A 25,159-nucleotide genomic window follows, 5' to 3' on the forward strand; every position below is an offset into this window, starting at 1 on the left:
CATATATTCAAGGAGTTGATGAATGAGGAAACACCAGTTCCCCTGATTCATTATTCCCAAGAAAATTATATTTAAAACAAAGTAAAATTTCTTATAATCTAGGATTCTATATTACTTTTTATTAACAAATCTAAAAGACAGCTTTTAGAAATACATTTAATTAAGGTTTCATGAGAGTCTTATAGTGATAACAAAAGGTATTTAACAAAAAATATACTTACATTATTTGTCCTCCGATGGTTGACTTGCCAGCATCTAAAAATAACAACATGATCAACAACAGGCAAACCACAGGTGTAATCAAACCAAAACACAAGGACTATATAGGAACACAACCAAAGGCCCATTTAACATACCTAATTACAGCTTGCAAAAGTGACTGCAAAGAATAGAATCTGGGTCCGAAGTTCTGGTTAGTTACCTCTGTCCTTGAATCTAAGAACCCCCTGCAGCTTTATAATGACTTAGGACTATTTTACTGATAATATGAATTACCCAAGGGGAGCCTCAGAAGAACAAAAGTAGCCAAGACCCCTGAACTACATTTAGGTAGTCTGCTTTGCACTTTTAGCCAATACAGGTGTTCCTTTACACATTTCAAAGGAGTTCTTGCTACTAAAAAAAAGCAGAATGGTGTATCATCAAATTCAAGAGAAGGCAGAGATAAGAGAAAGCAAAGACAAAGGGGCACATAATTCTTGTTATTTTCTTCTCACACAAAAAATAGGCTTTTAAAAAAAAAATATTAACAGATGTTATAAAATGCTGAGCCATCACCAATGGCCTACAGACCAATTATGTATCACATACAAATATACTTATTTTCTTCCAGCTACCATGCCACCACAACTTCCAAGAATACACTGCTGGCAATGTTCTGCCAGCTAAAAAAATCTACTGAGTTAAAAATCAAGACATTTTAGATAAATTTAGTTCAGTTTCACTAAATACTTCAAGTAGCTAAATAAGATGTTCTCTGTCTGATGGATTCAATAACTTTGGTCATTTCTTATCAGTGCTACAAGTACACTCACCTACATGCCCAATGAATACCACATTTACGTGTTCTTTCTTGGGAGCACCTGGCGGTGCAACCACAGATTTAGGTTTTGGTATTTCCTCTTCCTCCTCCATCATTTCCTGGGCACTTTCCTCTGTGGGCCTTCCATCTCCCAAGGAACCACCATCTGGCTCGGCTTCACTTATTTCTTCTTTGTGCTCCCATGATTCTTCTGGGGACATCTCTGTCTCCCCATTTTCTACTGAAATAAAACAGTTTAGCATTCTGAAAAAGGTTTATCATCTATCTATACATTAAAACACAGATGCTTCTAAACAACAAAGAGAACTTAACATATTCAGTTCCCTATCCCAACACCTAGTGGCACACCAGCAAGAAAGTCTCTTTCAACAGAAACAGACAAGCTGGCCTCACAGGCGACATCAGAGCTCTGACTCAGATTAGGAGAGACTATTTTAATGGCGCTTCATCTTCTTAAGGATGAACAAAATATGAACAGGACATCTAACACTCCAGGCAGCCCGATTATTCTGGCATCAAGATGTCCTAACAGTAGAAAAGGGGAAGTTCAAAATCAGAATACAGAAAAGTGTGAAAAGATTTAGATTTCTGTTTTTCCTTTGGAAGTAGTAGAACTTCACTATCAATGTTATTAAACACCTTGGGAAAATGAAACCCTTAAGAAAGTTACAAAAAGGAAGACAATTTTCACAAATGTAAATTAAGTACACCTATTCAAACTGATTTAGCATTTCCTCCATTTGATTCTTTTATATTTGCCATCACTAAATTTATCATGGCAGTGTTAATGCCCCATTAGCTCTGTTTGCTAAATCCTAATGGCAAAGACTCAGTTTTCAATGTAGCTTTTTAAAATGTAGGCATTATAATAATCATAACACTTACATTTGTACCTTAAATCTTGAGACTGAAAGAGTTTCATATTACTGTATTAATATGGTCAGAAATTTTCTTACCAATAGGTTCTGAAAGTTCCATGCTAACAGCTGAATTTGAACCTAGACAAGAAATTGAGATATATCTTTACAAAACACTATCTAGATTTACACACCACAGACAATTTAATGCTTTCTCAATTAGTTGTTCAAAGAGTCACATCATAGAAAATTACCTTCACACAACAATGACTGTTCCTCTTGAGAAGACTCCACAGGTGCTGTTTAACAGAAATAAGGTCTATTAAAAATTGAGACCTATACATCCATTTTACTTATCTTTTAAGAAACAGGACAACAAAAAAAAAAAGAAAGAAAGAAACAGGAAAAACAGAAGTTCAATAACAAAGCAAAAACCTCAATAATTCAGAACAATGACAACTAACACAAGCTTTCAAATTACAAATCTGTTTAACCTAAAAAAACTCTACCAATTACAACTAATTTTAAAACATTTTCAGTAACTGAAATGTATTCACAAAAGCATGTTTATTCTGACTCTACTTCATAAACTTTTCCTTTACAGATACTGTAAAAGTAACCTGCAGCAGCACAGATCAAGTTAGATTTTACTCAACAAATACACATTACTACTCTAGATTCTCTAGCCCAAGGAAGCAATGATTAGTCCTTGTTAAGATTCTATAATACATGTTATCATCAAGATCCTTAAATAAATTCTATTCAATACCAATAAAATGAAAAGGACATTCGTGTATAGTCTCTGGAATGCATCCAGGCCCTTACATCATCTCAGAAAAAGTGGTTACAATGATGCTAGTTTTGTCCTAGAATTAGAATTCTAAGGTCAAGCAATAACCCAGTTTGCATGGCTATCACATTACAAACTTGATGACACCACTGGCAGAGATGTATGTGAAATGTACACTAATACCCCAATCCATTCGTTTACTTTTCATACTAAATACTCCAGTACCCAAGTACTCTTGCTTTAAAGAATCTACAAGAGGCAAAAAGACATCAGAGAATGTGAAGTCACATGAATCCTGCACACCAATAAAGAACAGTGAATTCTTAACCTGCAAGACTCACATTTAAAATCAGTGTCCAATCTGCCTCCTTAGCACAGTAGGCAGCACATCAGTCTCCTAAAATCAGTGCCCAGGAAGTATTAACACCCGTAAGTCAACAAAAAGCTTGGGGCCCGCACTCCAATAACATGAAGTGCTGAAGAAAGCAATTCCTGAGCGTTCCCTGGTGGCCTATTAGGATTCCAGGCTTTCACTGCCACAGCCCTGGGTTCAGTCTCTGCTCAGGGAACTGAGACAACATAAGCCACATGGCATGGCCAAAAAAAGAAAAGAAGGAAAGAAAGAAATTCCTGTCCCTGAAAGGCCACAGGCAACCGATTTTTTCTGAGGAAGGAAGTGACATGCCAAGTGTGACTTAGGGAGATCATTCTATGGTAGTATACAGATGAACCAGAGAGGTAAAGACACTACAAGTCAGAAAGACCAACAACACTACTTACAAGAAAGTATGCCATCAGGACACATGAGAAGGAGTTCAGTGCAAAGATAAAAGCAGCAAAGATCTGACAGAAGCAGGGAAGAAGAATGAAAAGTCTAAGATGACCCCACCCTATGTGCTTAGCAGGGTATTTTAACAGGAACTGGGGTGGGGAAATCCTTTGAACTCAGTCCACAAAGTAAAAGGAATTGTACTTGAGGTACAATATAGATTAATTTTTTTTGGTTTGTTTTCCTGTTAAGAAAAGTTTATAGGTAAGATAAGGAAAAATGACTCAATTTTCAGAAAAAGTCAAGTTCATTCACCGCTCTAGGGATGGAAGAGGCGGCACAGGGTAGTAGCAAAAGGACAGAACTGAGCTGATTCCTGGCTTGAAATCCTGGCTTGTCATTTGTTAGTTTTCAGATACAATTATTTCACTGGAGTCATGAAGATGACATGCCATCTGCCAGACAGGATTAAAGAATAATTTGTTTAGTTATCAAATAACTTGTGGCGCCTCGATATTCAACAAACGAGTCTCCATCTCCTAACATGGACTGAGTATCAATAACATGTACTGAGTGCCTATTATGGTCTAGACAGGGATTAAGAAGCACTCCCCAATCCGTACAGTGCTGGAGGTAGGGAGGGAGTTGGTGGCAAATTACCCTAATTCCAATTAACCTTTATTGAGCCCTTATGTGCTAACTGCTGTCTCCTCTAATTCCCCTGAAAACCCTATGAAACAGACAACTACCATCTAACATTCAGATGGTATCAGACTCAAGTAGGCTCTTTCAAGTTACAGAAGTACCATCCTGCCCTTCCTCAGATGGCCCCTGTTGAAAATCACTCAGAAAAAATGAACTGAGTAAAGGATGATGTACCTATGTTCTAAGGCAGAAAAAGACTAAGATAACTGGTATAGTAGACTCTCCTGTCACTTAGTAAAATAACCCAAACTGCAACTGAGCTTTATAAAATGAAATAGTACATACACCCGACCACCTAGTTCTAGAACCAACTGTTAAACTTACAAATACACAACATATGCATTAGGCTGTAAGGCACTTCTCCTGACAGTGACATCAGTCATGAGTTCACCCCCATGGGTGCACAACGCAAAATCTGTTCATGGTTTTATTTTTTAAGGTATCTTACTTTTACTGAATGTTTGTCTTAAGTTTATAAAGCTTAGAGACAAAGTACCAAAAGCAATCAAGTGCTTAATATACACCTAATGATATGCATTTAGACCACAGAAGACATTATAAACTTATTGGTAATGCTAGTGACATTTGCAAACTGATGTTTTTGGAATTAACGAAGCAGAAATATCACATATAACAAGGTGTTCCTTAAATTTAAGCTTCTCATTATTGTTGTACCCAGGCTTTACACATTCATGCAAGCCCTTCTTGTTAATTTTACTCTGGTCTGATTCACAGTGCACATCACATCCAGATTTTACTGCTACTATTAATCCTGGGCTTAGGATTCTAGTAGACCTAAAGTCATCTGTTCATGGTTAGCAAACAGGATTATTAGCACTTGATTTCTCAAGTCTTGCACAGTTCATACCTATCAGTGAAAGAAGAAAAACCTCCCAAGGAATGAAATTATGGTTTCATATATTCCAATGGTATCTCCATGTTCAGACACACATTCTTATCAAGTATTCGAAGGGATAATTCTAATAACGTAGGAAAGTTATCAGAGCGTACGAGTGATTAAAACTGCCACACCCTAAGTTAAAAGGAGAAACTAATAATTGTGGTGAAATTATTACAGTTTTTAAAACAAGATTTTACCAAAAGGCAGCCAGGCAACAATACTGCCTATTGTTTTAACACAGATGATAATCTGGGTCTTACAAACTGCTAGTTAAATATGATCATGGTGAAATAAGCCAATCATGAAAGGTCACATGTTATACCATTCCACTTCCATGAAATATTCACAATAGGTAAATCTAGAGAGGCAGAAAGCAGATTGGTGGTTACCAGAAGCTGGAAGGAAAGGGGAATGACTGGAAGGGGGGGCGAAAATGCTTTGGAACTAGGCAGAGGTGACAGTTTTTACAAAGAGAATGTTTTAAATTGGTCACTCTAAAATAGTTAATTTTATGTTATACAGATTTTTTAAAAATATAAAAAAGATTTAAAGATACAATCATGGATCAAAGGACTTCAACATGGCAACTCCTATTTTGCCAGCTTATAGTAAGGACAGTACAAGTTAGTCAAGACCATACATGTGGCAGGTAATGAAAGCCATGTTTTAGTTTAAGCTACATATTTTAAACATAAACGATGACCAATTCTTGAAAAGAGCTTAATCCATCTATTTCATAAGTCAGTAAGTTAAATTTGCACTGCTTTAACTATAAAACCAGTCTCTAATCCCCTTGACAAACTAAAACAGCTATTTATAATGCCATCTTAACTAAAATATCTTATTCCTGTTAGCTAAATGGTGTGTTCATTAAAGAAAAATAACTTCAGTGCTGTCACAGAAGTAACAAGTGTCCTACACTGCATGGATCTGAGAAATAGTGTGATGATTCTGTCTGAATTTCTACAATGATAGAAATATCTGTGCTGTGATGATAGTCACTAGCCACCTGTGGCTATTAAGCACTTTAAAGGTAGCTACTGTGACTGAGGAACTGGATTTTAGTTTTAAAATTAAACACCCCCATGTGCACGGTTCTGGCTCCTCTGAAGGAGTCACCTCAGTTGCCCTATGGACTTGCCCTATCTGGTTTTCTACTTTGCCCTATTCTCCAACCACTCTCCACCTGAAGGGCTAATGAGCTGGCTTCTTGACTCCTCTCAGATATGACCCTCTTTCAATTATAGATCCACCCACACACACAGCTCAGTTCTTGTTCCTTAGGAGATTATAGACTTCTAGAATGACTGGTTTTCTGAAACATGGAGACTTTTTTCTCTACTTTGTCTCCACAGGTTGGCACAGTGTACTGTATAGAATAAATACACAGTTTTTACTGAATTAACTTCAGCAGTAGGGTTCAGAACAATTTTATATGTGCCAATTTTCTAAGGGAGTTAGAGAAACAATATCCAAGAGATGTTAAAGAACAGTTTGAGAAAGGAACTAAAATTCTCTGGCACACAGGTGTCCACATAGTCTCACAAAAGCTGAGGCATTTTCTCCCAGACGACACTGGAAAATAGTAAAGGCAGACATCAGAAAGAAAAGCCTGCAGAACATGTACAAAGGTCCATGGTTTTGCCTTAACTACCTAACCCTCTAAAAATAAAAAGGCACAATGTTACAGATAGTGGTGATCACAGCTGTTTATTTTACCTCATTTCCTAAAATGTACTAAGAAATAATTTCAAAATGTTACTTTAAATTAGAGCACTGCAGGGCTTCACTGGTGGCTCAATGGTAAAGAATTCGCCTGTCAATGCAGGAGACACCGGTTTGCTCGCTGGTCTTGGGAACTACGCCCATGCACTCCACAACTGCTGAGCCTGTTTGCTGCAGCTGCTGAAGCTCGTGGGCCGGGAGAAGCCACTGCAATCAGAAGCCTGAACCGCAACTGGGGAGTAGCCTCCACTCACAACTAGACAAAAGCCTGCACGGCAACAAAGCCAGCACGGCCAAAAAATAAACTAATAAAATTTTTAAAATTAGAGCACTGCCTACTTATGACATGTACCCAGCTACTGCCGAGAAGGAACAGGAGACAGTGCCGTGGTGCACAAACTCATAAGCCCAGTTTTTGAAAAAGTGTCTTGGCCAAGATTGTTTAACTTCCAATTACAAGAACAACTAATAGAGCTACTATTACTAGAATAAGCTTTGAAATCAGATCTAGGTTCTAATCCCAACTCCTCCATTTATTCATGGATGTCACGTTCCCTATTTATTTAGCTTCTCTGAAACTTAATTTTTTTATCTGTAAAAATAGGTCATCAGTATCTACACCTCAAGAGGTTGTTGTGAAGGGCATTTTAACCAAGTGGTAACTGCTCAATAAATTTATTATTACAATAAGCGTTTCAATGTCCCATAATGATCATAGAAACTTTTAAGAATGAAATATAAGAAAGGCAAATTCCAGGGCCACTCTCTCAGAAGATCCATGCTGGTTGTAGTAATTAGCTCTGGGCATGCTCTTTTTTTTTTTGCCATTATTAAACAGCATGGCGAGAGCACTAAATTAGCAACTGGCAAATTTGGATTCCACACTCAACTGTGTCCTTAAATCTGTGAGTGACCTTAGGCATTCACTCAGCATCTCTTAGTAGTACTGCCAGGTCATCTCTGGTCCTAACATTCTAAAGAACCTATTTACTCAGTCACTAAAGCAATATCAACCTGATCAGGCTTTTCCATAGAGTAACTAAAGTTCTACTCTATTTTTCAAACAATGCTAAAAGATAGTCTTTATAATTTATATACTATCTGCTGCAAAAACAATGAGATATTTAATTTCAGATACCATGCATGTGAAACCAAACACCACAAAGGAGATGGGCACAGACTGCTTAGTAGTACTATAAGAACTCCTACTGGAGTTCTACAGAAACAGTCAATCTGATGACATTCTAAGGTATGTACTTTTTTAAATAAATTGAAGGATAGCTGATACACAATATTGTATAAGTTTTAGATGTACAACACAGTGATTCACAATTTTAAAAAAAAAATTTTTTTTTTGTGATTCCAATTTTTAAAGGTTATACTCTATAATTATTATAAAACACTGGCTGAATTCTCTATGCTACACAATATATCCTTGTAGTTTATTTTACACATAGCAGTTTGCTAAGGTATGCATTTTTTATTTCAAGTGAAGAGAAATACAATTTCTTAGAATGTGGTCTGGAATTTGGTTTGACCACTCTCAGACAAGGCTAGCTCAAAAAATCCTTGCTAAGTGTTCTTCTCACCTAGGAAGGAGAATATGATGGGGACTGGTTTAACTTGGAGGAGTAATATAACAACTACCTTTCCTTAGAACAAAGTCATTTATGAAAAAACCAACAACACATCTGTGGCCCAGCCACACTTTGTTAAAATCTATGGAAAGCAGGAATAAAATTCTTAAGAAGCTTCGGTATAAACCATCAAATGACAGCTAAAAAAGGAGCCTGAGGACCTCAGAACAACCAAGTAGCCAAAATCTGCCTTCTCTCAAAATTTTAAGAACTGAATTGAATGATGAAATTCTAAATAAGGAGCCAGAATCAAAGTAACTCACCGATGTTCAATATGAAATAAACAAATCTTTACTTACAAGTGGGCTTCCCTGGTAAAGCGTCTGCCTGCAACACAGGAAACCCAGGTCTGATCCCTGGGTCTGGAAGATCCCCTGGAGAAGGAACTGGCAACCCACTCCAGTATTCTTGCCTGGAAAATCCCAGGGATGGAAGAGCCTGGCAGGCTACGGTCAATGGAGTCGAAAAGAGTCGGACATGACTGAGCGACTAACACTTACAAGTAAAGATGACTGGTATTCTGGCAAATTCCTAGGAAACTTCAAGTTCAGAAACACAAGAAAGGTGAATTTTATGTTAATTATACCTCGGATATTCACAGAGAACACTCAGTAGAAAACAGATCTGTGGTTTTATGATTAGGGTGACACGAGAGAAATTATTTATATAAGGGGACCTGTGAACAGTGCTTCTCAGCTTTGAAAGCCCTCTCTCTGCACTCTGTGTATGGCCCTCTAACCATGAAGGGTCTTCCATTAGAGTAGACTGGGTATCTGATCCCTTTCTGGACTCCTTGAGAATCAGTTATCCATCTTGGTGGTATCGCTTTTGAGTGCCTAGCACAGCATCCTGCCTTCTGCAGGCAGGCAATGTCTGTTCATTAACTGCCATTCACATACCTGAGCAAAACCAGAGGTTCACATCTCCAAAAATTCCATTCCAATACAGATAACTCACCAGGAAAGATAATCAAATCTCTTTTTCATTCCTTCCTCTCTAATCAGAAAGACAACACTATTTTAACACTTTAAGACATTTCCTCCCCAGCAAACAAAACAAGGCTTAAAATATGTTCTCTACAATATTTCCCAACACTCCATGATATGTTTTCATCATTTTTTCATGCAGTACAATTCCAGAAAAAAAGCAAAAAATAAACAAAAGAAAAAAAAGCAGCGAATAAAACCTGCTCTAAAATTCCCATGGGAATTCCCTAGCAGTGCAGTGGTCAGGACTCCATGCTTCCACTGCAGGGGCAACTAAGATCCCACATGCGGCAACATGGCCAAATAAATAAAAATCAAATTTATTCCCAAAGTTTCTAACAGTTGAAACAGCTGCTCAACATGCTGCAGCCCTAGTGGATGCCCTCACTTGTTCCCTGAACCCCCACATCTGAGCCACTCCACATGTAAAATCATGAAACAAGAGCCAAAATGGAATGATCTCTAATAAGCAGTATGACAAGGTAGGAAAAGAAATAATACTCCAGGAACAATACTTTCCCTGATCTCCTCAGCCCACTTCTCCCATTCACTGTCTCATCTGAAAAGTCTTTTCTATTAGAATTGTTACTGCAGGCATTCAGTCAGAAGAAAAACAAATGTCTTGGGGCAACCATATCTACCATCTCTTTAAACTTAACTATCAGTCAACTGGTATTCTTTAACATAAAAAAGTGTAAGAGCCCATCAGGACAAAACGACTATTACTTTGAGTCTGTATCTTCTCTACTCTGGTGGCCCAGAAGAGGTCAGTCACCTTTGGGAAAATTCAGCGAATAGCAGCATCCACCAAGTGACTTAATCCCCTTCTAAGGACTAACTAGCTTCCCTGGTGGATCAGCGGTAAAGAATCCGCCTGCCAATGCAGGAGACATGGATTTGTTCTTGGATTCCCTGGAGAAAGAAATGGTAACCCACTCCAGCATTCTTGCCTGGGAAATCCCATGGATAGAGGAGCCTGGCAGGTTATACAGTCCACAGGGTCGCAGAGTTGGACATGACTTAGTGACTAAACAACAAGGATTTACTGAGGACTGCTGGTTTTATTCCATATCCATTTCACAATGGCAGTTTTGAGAGACAATGAGGGAGGGATGATAGAACTCTATACCATTACTTTAGAAGCTCTGGCCAAGTCCTATGGCCTGGTTTGTGTTCCTCCCCAAATTCCTATGTTGAAATCCTAATGCCCAAAGTAATGGTATCAGGTGGGGTCTTTGGGTGGCCTTAGACCATGAGGGCAGAACCTTCATGAATGGGATTAGTGCCTTTATGAAAGAGGCCCCAGAGAACTCCCTTGCCTCTTCAGCCCTGGGAGGACACAGAAAGCAGTCAGTCAGCAGTCTGTTATCCAGAAGAGGAAAGAGAGTCCTCACCCAACCAGGCTGGCACCCTGATCTCAGACTTCCAGGCTCCAGACTGTGAGCAATAAACTTCTGTTGTTTACAAGCTACCAAGTCTATAGTATTTTGTTATAGCAGCCCAAACAGACCAAGACACCAAGCAATCCTGATGAACACTGCTGAACTTGCTTCTCATTTAACAATAAAAAAGCCTGAACTTGGTGCAAATTGGAACTGAAAATAAGTACATTCGATTATAGAAAATGTTTGTTCTGGCACATACAACACGTGTCTACATTTTCATTCATCTGAAGGACTCTAAATGACCATTACTTAGCCATTTTACTTGGATCTGGAGAGAACTGTACTTAAACGAATTACATGTAATTACACTTACATGGGTTCTACTTAATCATTTCTTTGGAAATTTATGTTAAAAACTTTCAGAGATCCAAGGTCAACACTGAATCCCAAGCTGTGACTCAGGATATCCTATAGCTGGATAAGGATCAACCAGCAGCCTACCAGTGAAAGTGGATGACTTTTTGTGATCTCCCCTTACCAGTTGCTCCAAGTACCACTGGGAAAAAAAGAGAGAGAAAAAGAGAAATCTAGCCTTCTTTCAGGAGAATGACAGATATTCATCCTACACACATTTTAAAAGCTGTTAATTCTAGGGCTTCCCTGGTGGTCCTGTGCTTAAGAATCTGCCTGCCAATGCAGATGACCTGGGTTCAATCCCTGGTCCAGGAAGACCCCACAAGGGGTGGAGCAAGTAAGTCCTTGCACCAGAACTACTGAGCCTGAGGGCCTAGAGGCCCTGCTCCGCAACAAGAGAAGGCCTATACGCAGGAGAAAAGACCCAGTGCAGCCATAAATAACGAAATACAGTCATTCCTGACAGTGCTCTGTCGCTAGACTCCTTCAAGAGCTCTCCTGCTATCCAGTTTAAAAACACATCCACCACCAGTTTTAGCTATGACTTAATAACAGAAGAAAACATGCTAGCCCTACAGTTGATTTCCTCACTAAAAAATACCTGCACACTTTATGGGCTTCCCCTTCACAAATTTCAACCTAAGTGCCATTTCAGTGTTCTCCCTGCTTCTTCCAAACACAGCTCTTTGCTCTTATGCTGGTATAATCTATGGGTATGAATATACGCTGGAACATGAAATCCAGCAGTGCCACATTAACTCTGGACCATCCATTCTTTCCCAAATAGACATCCTATAGAGGATGGATGAGTTGTTGTTCTTTTAATATTAACTGGCATTTTGTAGAAACAGCTAGTAAGAGTCAGTAACACCAAAATAGGTTTCTGATTAAAAAAAAAGAAGGAAAGAAAAAACTGACCATAATGTAGGGATCCCTAAGGTAGGGACAACTACTTCCCTACACATTCTACATCCCAACTCTGTCAGTGTCACAGAGGAAAGGATTAAGAGTAAAACTTCAAATCAGCAAATAAATATCAGGAAGAGAAAAGACAGTCCTTCATAAGAGGCAATGCCTACTCATTCAAGAATGACCACCCTTCCAGACCACTGCTCTAAGGATTGTCATCCCTTGATGACTGGCTGATGGCTACATAGGCTGGAATTGGAGTCCGAGGTCTAGTCACAGTGATACTAGTAACTCCTGATTTACAAGAGAGGGTCAAAAAAGAAAATGGCCAGATAAGAGCAAACTGAATGATAAGGTTTGGGGAAACAGGCACTTTTAGGAGTTGGTAAGTGAACGAGTTTATGTAGACCAAAAGAGTGAGCAAAGTTAAGCTTCTGTTTAAAGGGAAAACATCTGTTTAAAGGGAAAACATCAATGGCTTCAAACAAGTAAAAGAAATACCAGTCAATAAAATAACTAAGTCCAACTGTGTGCCCAAAAGCATTTTCCCAAACTCTTTTTGCCTCGAGAGAGAAAACTGCAGGCAAAGTTTTTGAAGAAACTAAACTCCTAGAGCATTTTTACAATGTCTACCTATCCAAGAAATAGGACAACAAAGAACTTCAGAGAGGAATCAAGTTCACTCACTTGACATTCCTACAAAATCAGTACCTGAAAGCATGCTATCACTTAAGCATCCCCTAAGTACAGGGAGATTTTTGAAGACTTAACTTGAAGTCACAGAAAGTCACTCGACTAGCCATGGTCAAAACTGCATATGACAGCTAAGAAGTTTTAACAAATGCTCAGGTGTCTGAACAGACTAACTCCTGACAGAAGAACAGAGAATGACTTACACCAAGCAACCTGAATGAGACAAACGATTTTTAACGCAATAAAAATTCTAAACGTGTCATCAACTAAGGGGAAGAATCCAAGGCCCACTTTAAAAAGGGCACACAGATCAACGTCATTTCCTACACAACTGAATGTTAAGTGAAGAGCTCTAACTTTGGGACACTCTGGTAACTTCACAACCTTACAAAATGCTAAGGATCTATTGACAGCCAACAGTTTCGGCCCGGTGTCAGGGCTGCAATGCATCCTGGGATTCCTTCGGGACTGTTCGGGTCCGTGGACATTTAAAACGTAATTACACTTTCGATAACAGGCATTGCAGCGGGGGAAGCTCTCTCGCCTAGGCCCAAGGTGAAGGGAAAACGCGAGCTTTCGTCCGCCCCAACTCCTCAGCGCTCTCAACGCCCATCCGGCCGACTCCTGGCTCCATCTGTCCTGGCTTCTAGGCCTCGTGGCACTGACCCCCTCTCCGTCCCATACGGTTCCCACTTCCCAGCGGGGAACTGCGCCCCTGCGGGAGGCGGTGAGAGGCGACCCCAGGCCCCACCGGTGCGCCCCGCACCCTGCTCCCAGCCACCCCCCCCCCCCGCGGGTCGCCCCACGCAGGCCGCCTCCCCGGCCCCGGGTCGCCCCACCCAGGACAGCCGGCGCCGCTGTCAGCGCCCCACGTGCCTCCCGGCCCCACGGCCACGCGTCCCCCGCCGGGCGAGGCGCGCCCCCGACCCCACCCCGGGCCCCGTCCCAGGTGGGCTCCGGCCCCCAGGCCAGCTGCCCCAGCCCTCGCAGCACGGCTTCCTCCCGTCCCGGGGGCTGATCCGCGTCCCGGCCCTTTACCCGAAGGGCCTCCCGCGCCGCTGCCGGCTCCGTGGTTGTTGGCGGCGGCGCCAGCTGGGGATGCCGGCGACTGAGACGGGCCCCGCAGGAAGGACGGCACGAACTCGGCGGCGTGGACGTTGGGCACGAAGGGCTTGGCGTTGACGTTGAGTTGCCGGCTGAAGGCCGCGCTGAGGTGCTCACGCTGGGCCTCGGCCGCCGCCGCCGCCAAGGGGCCGCCGGCGCCGCCGCACGGGCCCGGCCCGGGGGCTTCCATGTCCGCCTGGTCCCAGCAGTCGGGCGCCGAGTCGCTGCTGCTGCTGCTCCCGCCGCCGCCGCCGCCGCCGCCACCGCCACCACTGCCGGGATCCATGATCGGGGGGGCCGTGTGTGTGGTGAAGAGAGGGCGGGAAATGGAGGCGGGGGCGACGGGCTGGGGAGGAGCAGGCCTCGCTGACCCAGGAAAGCGGCAAGGCAGAAGGGCCGGGGGCTAGCGGCACAATTCCCGGCGTCGTCGCGGGGGCAGCTCAAGTCCCGACTCCGCACTCGCGACGGCGACAGCGGCGACGACGGCGGCGGCGGCGACTCAACCCTCCTCGTGTGTGCGCGCTGATCTCCTCCCACCCAGCCCCAACCACCTCCGACCGTCTCAGCGCCAACCCCACGCCTGGTGCGGATTGACCCCTCGCCGCCACCCGTACCTTCGCCTCGGTAGTTCTCGGCCCCGGACGACCCCGTTTCCGCCTATGAAGCGCGGCAGAAGGCGGAACTACGAGTTCCGGCAGCGCCCGCGCGACCCCGCTGCGGTTTTCCCGGGGGCCGACGGGAGTCGGAGTTCGGGGCCGAGAGCAACCGGAAGCGGCGCCGGCTCCCGGCAGGCAGCGCGAGGAGGCGGAGGTCTGGTTGCCGCACGGCTGCCCCACCTGTCACCGAGTGGGGGCGGGGGTGGGAGCGAGCCCTGGCGCGACTCTGAGCGGGGTGGCGGACCGCGAGCCTCTCAGGTCGCGGTGGTGGCCAGTTCCGTCCTGTTCTGCACAGAACGCGGGAAAATGAACAGCAGTTCCAAGGTGGAGAGAAAAGCCATCAACTCCTGAAAATCGTTCCCTTCTCGTTTCACCAGCCATCTGCGTTCCCTGCCTCACAGACATCCTACCTCCTTCTCTTTCTTTCCACCTTCCTCCTCCCTGCCCCCAGTCAGAATTTGCCCTACATTTCAAAGACAACTCAGGGCGTCTTTCATTTTCTGTATTCATTTGGTAGAAGATACCATAAAACTGTGAGCCATTACCACTTAAACTGCTTTGTGGCTCATAAAGCCCAGCCCGGCAGAGGGGATTATTAACTGGAAACTTACAGTGACTCACTGTCTGTATGACTAGTCATTTAAAGCCTTCACTCAAACTTTTCCATCCCTTCCTCCTCTCGGCCAAGGGCTTTGTAAATTAAATAGAGGATTACCATATTGCTTGATGTAACCAGCTAGTCCCACCTAACAGGGTTATTTTTGTGCTTCATTATACACCTTCCGGTGAAGTGGTTTTATTTTGAATGGCCGAAGTTTTTTTTCCCAAAGTACTTTATTGACTGCTGCCAGTTGCCGTTTGGCAAACATGGGAAAAGGGAGAAAAAGCAAAAGATAAATATATAGATCCAACTGCTTGAAGTAGGAAGGTACCTGTTAAGTTTTCCTGTAATTCACCCTTGCGGAGCCCAAGACCGAGAAAAACATATTGTTGATATTTTTCTCCAAGAAGTCTAGACAGAGTGCAACTAACCAGCTCAATAGAAATTACGGTGTACAAGCGGGAACACAATGTTTCTTAAGAACCTTACGTGAAGATCCCAAATCTAGATTTTAATTTTAACTTTAAATGTCTGTTTTAAAGATAAAAGAGAACCCAGCGTAATGAGACAAATCAAAAGCAAAGCTGTCAGTTACCTTTGAGAACGAATCCTACTCTAAAGTGGTTTGAAATTGTGTTTAATATGAAATTAGCAAATTTGCTGGTTGCTTTGTTTCTTTAACACATAACACTTGGGAATTTGAGCCCTATAAATGTAAAGAAACCAGAAACCTCAATTATCAGGAGGCTGGATTTAAGCTTCTGGACAGGTCTGTGGTTCATGTTCCCTGAAATTTTCTGGACCTTAATTCCCTCCCCCCCTCCCCCATAACAGAGGATTTATTCCTCTCATTAATACAAAGTTCTGGTTACAGCCTATTAATATAGTTCTCTGAAGACCCCACTGAATCTTATGTGTTCTGCTTTAATCTTGGTGTTAAGTGGATTGTCCTCAGGTTTACAGAGAATTTATCAATGATTGACATAAAAACCAGACCTTCTTTTATATATAGGAGGCCACCTTTGCTGTTGAATCAGAGTCACAAGAAGAAGAAAATACAATATATCCAAAATAAAGTGCCTGAAGTGCCCTCACAGTCAAGATTTGCTCTCCCCAACCTGCTCCTAAGAAAATGTCAACACAAGCAGCTGACTCAAATAGTGAACCACAGTGTCCTTCTCCAACCCCGTGTCATCGGATACCACACTTCAAGAGGAATCACCCTGAGGGCACTGGGTGATCACTCTGATAGGTTAGTTCTTCACGTCTCATTAAATCAGCAGAGTTTCTTTGGTGTATTTTTCCTAGCGATGGAGAAACTACCAAGACTGCAGCTTAGAAAAGTTAGTGTCATTAACTGTCCCTGAATAGGATAATTATTCAGGAAAGAATCCACTCTATTGGTTTTCAAAAGCCTTAACCTGCCTGGGTAGAGATACTGCTCCAAGCAGAAGAGGGAGAAGCTTTTTTTATATTTTCTTTTTTTTAAATTGAGATATAATTAAAAAAATAAATAAATAAATAAATTGAGGTATAATTGATTTACAATGTCTTGATAATTATCATTGTGCTAAGACTGAGCAACTTGAGGTTAGACTCTTGTTCATCTTCTTTATATTTATAATGCTCCGTATAATGCCTGGCATAGAAAACATGCCTAATAAATGTTAGATGAATGAATAGGGAAATCAGTAGGCAATCTGGGACAATACTGCCCTTTTATACTCATTGGGGCTATTGAGGCACAGGATTCTCAACTCTTAAGAGTTGGTTTTCCAAGGACATCCTGGCAGTCCCTGTGATGTACACACAAAGTTAGTTGACAACAAGAGGAATCACCCTGAGGGCCCTGGAATTGGAATATAGAGTATGTTGTGGAATAACAACAGCTCCAAACTGGAGACAACCTAAATGTCCATGAAAAGAGAAATGGTTAAGTAAGTGATGTATTTAGCACGTGCTAAGTCACCTCACTCATGTCTGACTGTTTGCAACCCTATGGACTGTAGCCCACCAGGCTCTTCTGCCTATGGGATTCTCCAGACAAGAATACTAGAGTGGAGTTGCCATTTCCTTCTCCAGGGGATCTTTCTGACCCAGGGATCGAACCCAGATCTCCTGTGTCTCCTGCATTGGCAGGCAGGTTCTTTACCACCAGCGCCACTTGGGAAGCCCATAAGTAAGTGATGGTGTCTCAATATTATGAGATAACATTTAGCTATGAGGCCAACTTGGAAATACATGTGTAGTAAGTGGTAAAGAAGGGGGAAAGCAAAATATCTAATATGTGTATAAATATGTAATGAATCACCGTTCTTAGTACACAGTCTTATTTATGTAAAGATATCTAGCTTTTTAAAATATTTATTTTTATTTATTTATTTGGTTGTGCCAGGTCTGAGTTGCAACATTTGGAATCTTTAGTTGTGTCATGTGAACTCTACGCTGCAGCATGTGGGATCCAGTTCCCTGACCAGGGATAGAACCTGGGCCCTCTGCATTGGGAGGGTGGAGCCTTAGCCACTGGATTACCAGAGAAATCCCAAGATATCTAGCTTTATTTCCTCTGTCTTGAATTCTCTTTCCCTAGATCTTTACCTCCCTAGCTGTTGTCATTCACTTCAGAGACCTCTCCTAGCCACCCTGGCCCTCCACCAACCCACATCACTCTCTACCATCTTACCCACTTTTATTTTTTCACAGCGTTTACCACAACTGAAAATCGCATTCATTCCCAAGCTTACTGCCCATCCCTTACTAGAAAATTAATTCCTCCAGCCTGTCTTATTCACCACTGAGTTTCCTATCACCTAACCATTGGCTCACGTGGGTATAAAGTCCTCAGTAAACCTCCAGGCGAGAAGGAAACATACGTATCTCTCTGGGTGCTATAAAGCTTTTTAGTTTGGAGAGTTTATATATATATATATAAAAAGAGTTATATATATATAAACAGTTAAGGGAGGGTTTCCTTGGTGGCTCAGTATAAAGAATCCACCTGTCGTTGCAGGAAACGTGGGTTCGATCCCTGATCCAGAAAGATCCCACGTACTGTGAAGCAACTAAGCCTATGTGCCCCAACTACTGAGCCTGTGCTCCAGAGCGCCTGGGAACTGCAGCTACTGAGCCCATATGCCACAATTACAAAGCCTGTGCGCTCCAAAGCCCGTGTTCCACAACAAGAGAAATCACTGCAATGAGAAGCCTGGGCGCAGCAACTAGAGAGTAGCCCCAAGTCTCTGCTGCTAGAAAAAGTCTAAGTGCAGGAGCGAAGACCCAGGACACCCAAAAATAAATAAAATGCAATTATAAAAAAATAAAAATAAAAGACCTCCTCCCTATAAGACATCCCTCATTAACTTAAAAAATTTTTTTTAAATAAACAGTTAAGGGAAGGTGTATTTGTGGGATGAGATTGGACATGGAGATGAGCAGCTGGGAAAAGAAATTATAATTTTGTACTTATACCTTTATGTTTAGATTTTCCTACAACAAGCAAATTGCTTTAAAAAAATTTTTTTAGTAAGATGAAATTCACATAGCATAAAATTGACCATTTAAAATAAGTAAGCAATTCAGTGGTAATTAGTGAGCTTACAGTGTTGTGCAACCATCACCTCTATCTAGTTCCAAAACATTTTCATCATGGCATAAGGAAACCCATAACTGTTGTGGGAACAATCCCCATTCCCATAGGATCCTGCTCCTCATCTCCTCTCCCCACTGCCCCTGAAACTCACCAATCTCCTTTCTATCTCTAGGATTTGCCTAGTCTGGTCATTTCGTATAAATGGAATCATACAATATATAACCTTTTGTGTCCGACTTCTTTCACTTAGCAAACTATTTTAAAAAATTCATCCATGTTGTAGTATGTTATTGTTTAGTCGCTCAGTTGTGTCCGACTTTTTGGGACCCTGTAAACTGCAGCATACCAGGCTTGTCTGTCCTTCACTGTCTCCCAGAGTTTGCTCAGATTCATGTCTATTGAGTTGGTGATGCTACCTAACCATCTCATCCCCTGCTTTTGCCTTCAATCTTTCCCAGAGTCGGTGCCTTTTCTGATGAGTCAGCTCTTCATATCAGGTAGCCAAAGTATTGGAGCTCCAGCTTCAGCATAAGTCCTTCCTTGAGTATTCAGGGTTGTTTTCCTTTAGGGTTGACTGGTTTAATCTCCTTGTTGTAGTATGTATTGGTGTTTTATCCCTTTTTATGATGGAGTACTATTCAATTATATGAATGTGCCACTTCTTGTTTATCCATTAATTTGTCAATGAGTAAATTGCTTTTGTAACTTAAAGACATTAAAAATAAAAGAAAGGTTAAACAGGGGAAGTCCCAGTAAGGTGTCAAGGCTACTTAATTGTACTGTGGCAATGACAGTTTCCTGGTTTTGATAGTGTGTTATAGTTATGTAAGGGGTTGCCATGGTGGAGAACTGGGTAATGGGTACATTGGACCTTTTGTAATGTTTTTGCAAATTCTTATGAGCGTATGGTTACTTCAAAATAAAAAGTTGAAAGGTTAAAGACTAATATATTGGGACATCCCTGACGTTCCAGTGGCTCAGACTCCACGCTTCAAGTGCAGGGGCCACAGGTTCCATCCCTGGTTGGGGAACTAAGATTCTGAATGCTGTGGCACCACCAAAAACCAATGAAAAACCTCTTATATAACAAACAAAAAAAAACATATTTTCTGAACTCAAACTAATACAGACATTAGTTTAAGTTCCGTAGTCTTTACCAAAAGATATTTTTTCTGTCCTTCTTAATTTTGTTTGGGCCAGGGGTAGCATTAGGGAAGCATTTTTTTTTTCTTTTTGAGAATTTTGTAAGTATAGAATAGTACAAAGAATCATAAGCACTCACATACCTACGTACAATCCCAGTATTGTCAATTTTTAACATATCATCTTGTTTCATGTTTTAAAATCAGAAGTAGAACAATTCCAGTGCATACACCACCTATTTACTCCCAACTCTGTCCCATTCTATCCCATCCAAAAAGGCAACCACTATTATATATTTGAAAGTGAAAGTTGCTCAGTCGTGTCCAACTCTTTGTGACATATACATATACATGTGACTGTATAGTCCTTGGAATTCTCCAGGCCAGAATACTTGAGTGGGTAGCCTTTCCCTTCTCCAGGGCATCTTTCCAACCCAGGGATCAGACCCAGGTCTCCCACATTGTAGGTGGATTCTTTACCAGCTGAGCCACAAGGAAAGCCCAAGAACATTGGAGTGGGTAGCCTATCCCTTCTCCAGTGGATCTTCCCAACTAGGAATCGAACCAGGGTCTCTTGCTTTGCAGGCGGATTCTTTACCTACTGAGCTATCAGGGAACCCCTATGAGATCCATCTATTTAAAGACATATATACATATAAGTCAATGCAAAATACACTGTATTTAAATTTTACATATAATATGCAAAATCTGTCTTTCACTTCATGTGTTTATCTTTTAACTACTATATAATAACTCCATCTATGTTTATACATCTTTTTTAATTCACCCATTTCCCTAAACTTTTAGGTTATTTCCAATTTTTTGTTATACCAACAATAATTATACAAGTGTTGGGATCCTTCCAAGTTATAGAAATTTCAACTCAAAGTATATTTAACTTTAAGAAATATATTTTCTTACTTAACTATAGACCCTAAGATAGGACTGACTTCTTAGTCCGTTGGTTTGGGAGCTTGATGACATCACCAGTGACCTACATCTTTCCATCTGTCTGCTGTCTTGGGTGTTGACTTCATTCTCAGGCCGGCCCCAAGGTGGCTGCAGGGTTCCAGATAAGAGCAAGTTCCAGATGCCATGCCCAGAGAAGTAAGAGAGAGCATCTTGCCCTGCAGCCCTCTTCTAGGAATGAGGAAACTTTTTTCAGAAGCTCTCTATGAGATATCTCCTCCCATGTCACTGGCCAGAACTTGGATCACCTTCCCATTCTTAAAAAGGAGATCCCTCTCTTTTTATTGTAAAATAGAGATAACATAAAAAATGTACCACTTCAGCCATTTGTAAGGGTACATTTCAGTGCCATTAAGTACGTTCATACTGTTGTGCAGTCAACACCACCATCCATCTTCAGAACTTTTTTGTCTTTCCAATCTGAGACTCTGTATTCATTAAACAGTAAGTCCCCATCCTCCCCTCCCCCAGGCCTTGCCAACCACCATTCTGCTTTCTGTGTCTATGATTTTGAACACTCTACATGTCTCATAGGTCTTCCCTGGTGGCTCAGAAGGGAAAGAATCTGCCTGTAATGCAGGAGACCCCGGTCCTGTTCCTTGGTTGGGAAGATCCCCTGGAGAAGGAAATGACAACCCACTCCAGTATTCTTGTCTGGAGAATTCCATGGACAGAGGAGCCTGGCGGGCTATAGTCCATTGGGTCGCAAAGAGTCAGACGTGGCTGAGCAACTAACACACACGCATACACACACACATACAGATGCCTCATAGAAACCTATAGTGACAAATACTGTACTTAAGTTAACATAATGTCTTCCAGTTTCATTCATGTTTATATTAAAATTTATTTCCTTTTTTCCTTTCAGAATTTCCTCTTTAAGGTAGAATAATATTTCATTGTCTCCATATACTACATTTTGTTTATCCATCAGTCAGTAGGTACTGGGTTGCTTCCATCTGTGGGCTATTGTGAATAATGCTGTTTTGGATATGAGTGTACAAGTATCTGCTCAAGTTCCTGCTTTCAGTTCTTTTATGTATATACGTAGAAGTAGAATTGCAGAATCATATGGTAATTCTATGTTTAATTTTTTGAACTGCTATGCTTTTTTTCCACAGTGACTGTACCATTTTACATTTTCACCAGTAATGCACAAGGGCTCCAGTTTTTCCATAGCCTCACCAACACTTGTAGTTTTCTGTTTTTGCTTTGTTATTTTCTTCTTATTTACTTATTTATTGGCTGTGTTGGGTTTTCGTTTCTGCCTGCGGGGCTCTCTCTAGTTGCAGAGAGTGGAGGCTACTCTCTAGTTGCGGTGTGTGGGCTTCTCATTGTGGTGACTTCTCCTGCTGCAGAACGTGGGCTCTTAGGCACATAGGCTTCAGTAGTTGCAGCTTCGGGGCTCTAGAGCACAGGCTCAATAGTTGTGGTACACAAACTTAGCTGCTCCTGAGCCTGTGGAATCTTCCTGGATCAGGAATCAAACCCGTGTCTCCTGCATTGACAGGTGGATTCTTTACCACTGAATCACCAGGGAAGCCCTGGTTTTGTTATTTTATTTTATTTTATTTATTTATTTTTTTGGTTTTGTTATTTTAAATAATACTTATCCTCATGAGTGTGAAGTGGTATCTCACTGTGGAAAGTGGATCTCTTAAACTAGTGGTTTGCATTGTTGGTTGCACATGAAAATTACCTGGGGAAACTTTAAACCCAACCCATATCTAGATTCTCATATACTTGGTCTGGGGTAGGACCATGGACACTGATGCATTTTAAGTACATTCCACGCAAGGCTTCCGTGTGAGGCCAGGCTTGAGAACCACTGGTCTAGTTGTTTTCGTTCTTTAAAAAAAAATTTATTTTTTGGCGGCACCTGGCGGCATGTGGGATCTTAGGTCTCCAACCAGGGATAGAACTCATGCCACCTGCAGTGGAACCTCGGAGTCCTGACCACTGGAAGGCCAGGGAATTCTCCTCCTAAAAAGTTTTTTTAAACTGAAGTATAGTTGATTTACAAATAAGTGTCAGTTTCAAGTGTGTGTGTGTGTGTGTGTATATCTATATCTACATAGATATATATATATATTTTCGGATTATTTTCCCTTTGGGTTATTACAAAATACTGAGTATAGTTAGTTCCCTGTGCAGTAGATCCTTTATTATCTATTTTATATATAGTAGTGTGTATATGTTAATCCCCAACTCCTAATTTATCCCTGCCTCCACCCCCACCAGCATTTTGGTTTTGCTAAGTACAGTCAACTCTGACTTATTGATAGAAATTTGGAACCAGATAGCAATAATGAACAGAAAATACATGGCTTGTTTTAATTTCCTCACCCAGCAAACATTTTGTCAAAATTGGCAACAAACACTGTGATAAATTTACTGGTTCTGCACTCTGGCTAGACTTTCTCATTTTATGTGTTGTGTTTGTTAAGAGCTTACTGAGATTTAATTCACATGCCATACCGTTTGCCCATTTAAAGGGTCCTGTTCAAAAAAAATAAAATAAAGGGTCCTGTTAGCGGTTTTTAGTCTGTTCTCAGTTGTGACATACTGTCACCAAATTTAATGGTATTTCTATGTTTTTTAAAGTCTAGGTTAATGAAAATGCCCCGTGGAATGAAATTACCGAAGAGCTGACATCAAGCAGAAAAGAAGCAGAGAAAAGGAGTCTCAATGAGTCACAAATACATAGACAAAGACTGCACTGTGCACGATATAAAGGTAAGGAAAGACAGAATTACTACAAATGATGATGCTGGTGGTGATATTATTACCTGAAAAACTAGGTTCACCTCTGGGTAGGTGTCAAGTCAAAAGATTTATTACCTGCCACAAGTAAAGAAGACGCCGGGGATCTTTCCCTAAGCAACGTCTCCCTGAACAACAAAATTGGGAAAGTTTTACGGTGAGGGTTTATGCATATTCATTAAGGGGTTTGAGCAGAGGAGAATTCAGGATGGAGTTGGAGCCACGGTCGACAGAGTCCAAGCTTTAGTTGATCAAAGTCACAAGGGTCCACATCACCATTCCGTTCTCCACCCAAATTACTGCAGAACTCAAAGTTTGTTATCAGAGTGTTCCTCCCTTGAGGAAGAACTAGGACTCTGTCTTATCGCTGAACTATAGTTTCCTGACTGCTTATCCTTTGTTCCTGTGCTCCCCCATTTCCGAGAGCCCTGTTCAAGGGCAAGCCTGGTGGCCAGGCTTACTTCACAACACAGCTTAGGCCAAAAATGTCTTCATGTCAAGAAATTGTGAAATGTCTTCTGCTCTGTGCTCTACTGGTAAACAAGGAACTGGGATGTGAACAATCAAGAAAGCAACTTTGGCCCCAGATAGCTAGATGCATATGGAAGAAATGATTTCAGCAAGACTGGACGCTTTCATATTCCTATACACAAGAAGATCACTAATTCTCTTCAGTTTTGTTAACCTTTGGATATTCAGATTTCCTGCCCCTTACTGCAAACTTGTATGTAGCCTGGCTCCTACCCCACCTCCTCAGAGTCAGCTCTCTCGGGGGTCACCTGAGACTGTCTCACAGACTCGAGTCCTTAACATTCCCACCAAAGAAAATAACTATTTAGTCACAGGTTATGACTAATGTTTTTTTTTAGTCTACAAAAGCCATGTCTGGTCCTCTTTCTCCAGGGACTCCCTGCCCTACCTGCTTACAATATTGTTAAAACTTGGTGATGCCAAGGAGATTACAACTTTGAGCCTGAGAACTCTGTCTCAATCAATCAACCTGAAATCGGTTCTTGTCGTGAAATTGGCTTCCTCTCTGCTCCTGTGTATTATCCGCCTTTCCGATGAATTGCTACAAAAACCTGTTGCTCTGGTTTCTCCAGAATTCAGAGAGATGCTTCTGTGAGTAAACCTTGTATGTCACTTTTCTCATTCATCTGAAGCAAATGCTTGTTTTCAGAGCTCTTAGTTAAATCCTGGTGCCTACCATGTCCAGTCCAGGAAGTTTAATGATTGCTGAACGCCTGGGGTCCCTTTAAATGGGTTTGTCTCCCTGAAGTAGAATGAAGCCCCCAGGACCACCCTAGAAGCTCTTGCCTGTTTCCTCAGCCGGCAAAGCCCACCTGTCCCTGTGTTACCAGAGTGGGGCCATTAAAAGGTGTCTCCATAGCAGCAGTCCCCAGGTTCCACTGGCTTATTGATTTACATTTGAAATAGCTGTCTCAGTGCTAATGATTATCTCATCACATCCCCTTTGTGAATGTAAAAGACCTGTGTTGCAGAGCTGAGAGAAAGTCTGACA

The 25,159-nt window shown here is 41.5% G+C and overlaps 1 protein-coding gene across 3 annotated transcripts in view; it reads right to left on the reverse strand.

The window, feature by feature from the left end:
* The window catches only part of GSPT1 (G1 to S phase transition 1), a 31,744-nt gene extending 17,177 nt beyond the window's left edge, over positions 1-14,567 (reverse strand). Inside the window, exons 1-5 of one of the 3 annotated variants that reach the window (XM_043914339.1) lie at positions 14,532-14,567; positions 2,154-2,198; positions 1,999-2,040; positions 1,035-1,262; positions 222-255 (exon numbers count right to left, since the gene is read on the reverse strand). In XM_043914339.1, coding sequence (XP_043770274.1) covers positions 222-255; positions 1,035-1,262; positions 1,999-2,020 — 284 coding nt within the window. In that variant the 5' untranslated portion in view covers positions 2,021-2,040; positions 2,154-2,198; positions 14,532-14,567. Of the gene's footprint in view, positions 1-221; positions 256-1,034; positions 1,263-1,998; positions 2,041-2,153; positions 2,199-13,851; positions 14,443-14,531 lie in introns of those variants that run through there. The other 2 variants (XM_043914338.1, XM_043914337.1) reach the window with 2 other exon arrangements.
* Positions 14,568-25,159: the final 10,592 nt, after the last annotated feature.

The sequence above is a fragment of the Cervus elaphus genome, chromosome 10 (genome assembly GCF_910594005.1).
Source record: "Cervus elaphus chromosome 10, mCerEla1.1, whole genome shotgun sequence".
Classification (NCBI taxonomy): Eukaryota; Metazoa; Chordata; class Mammalia; order Artiodactyla; family Cervidae; genus Cervus; species Cervus elaphus.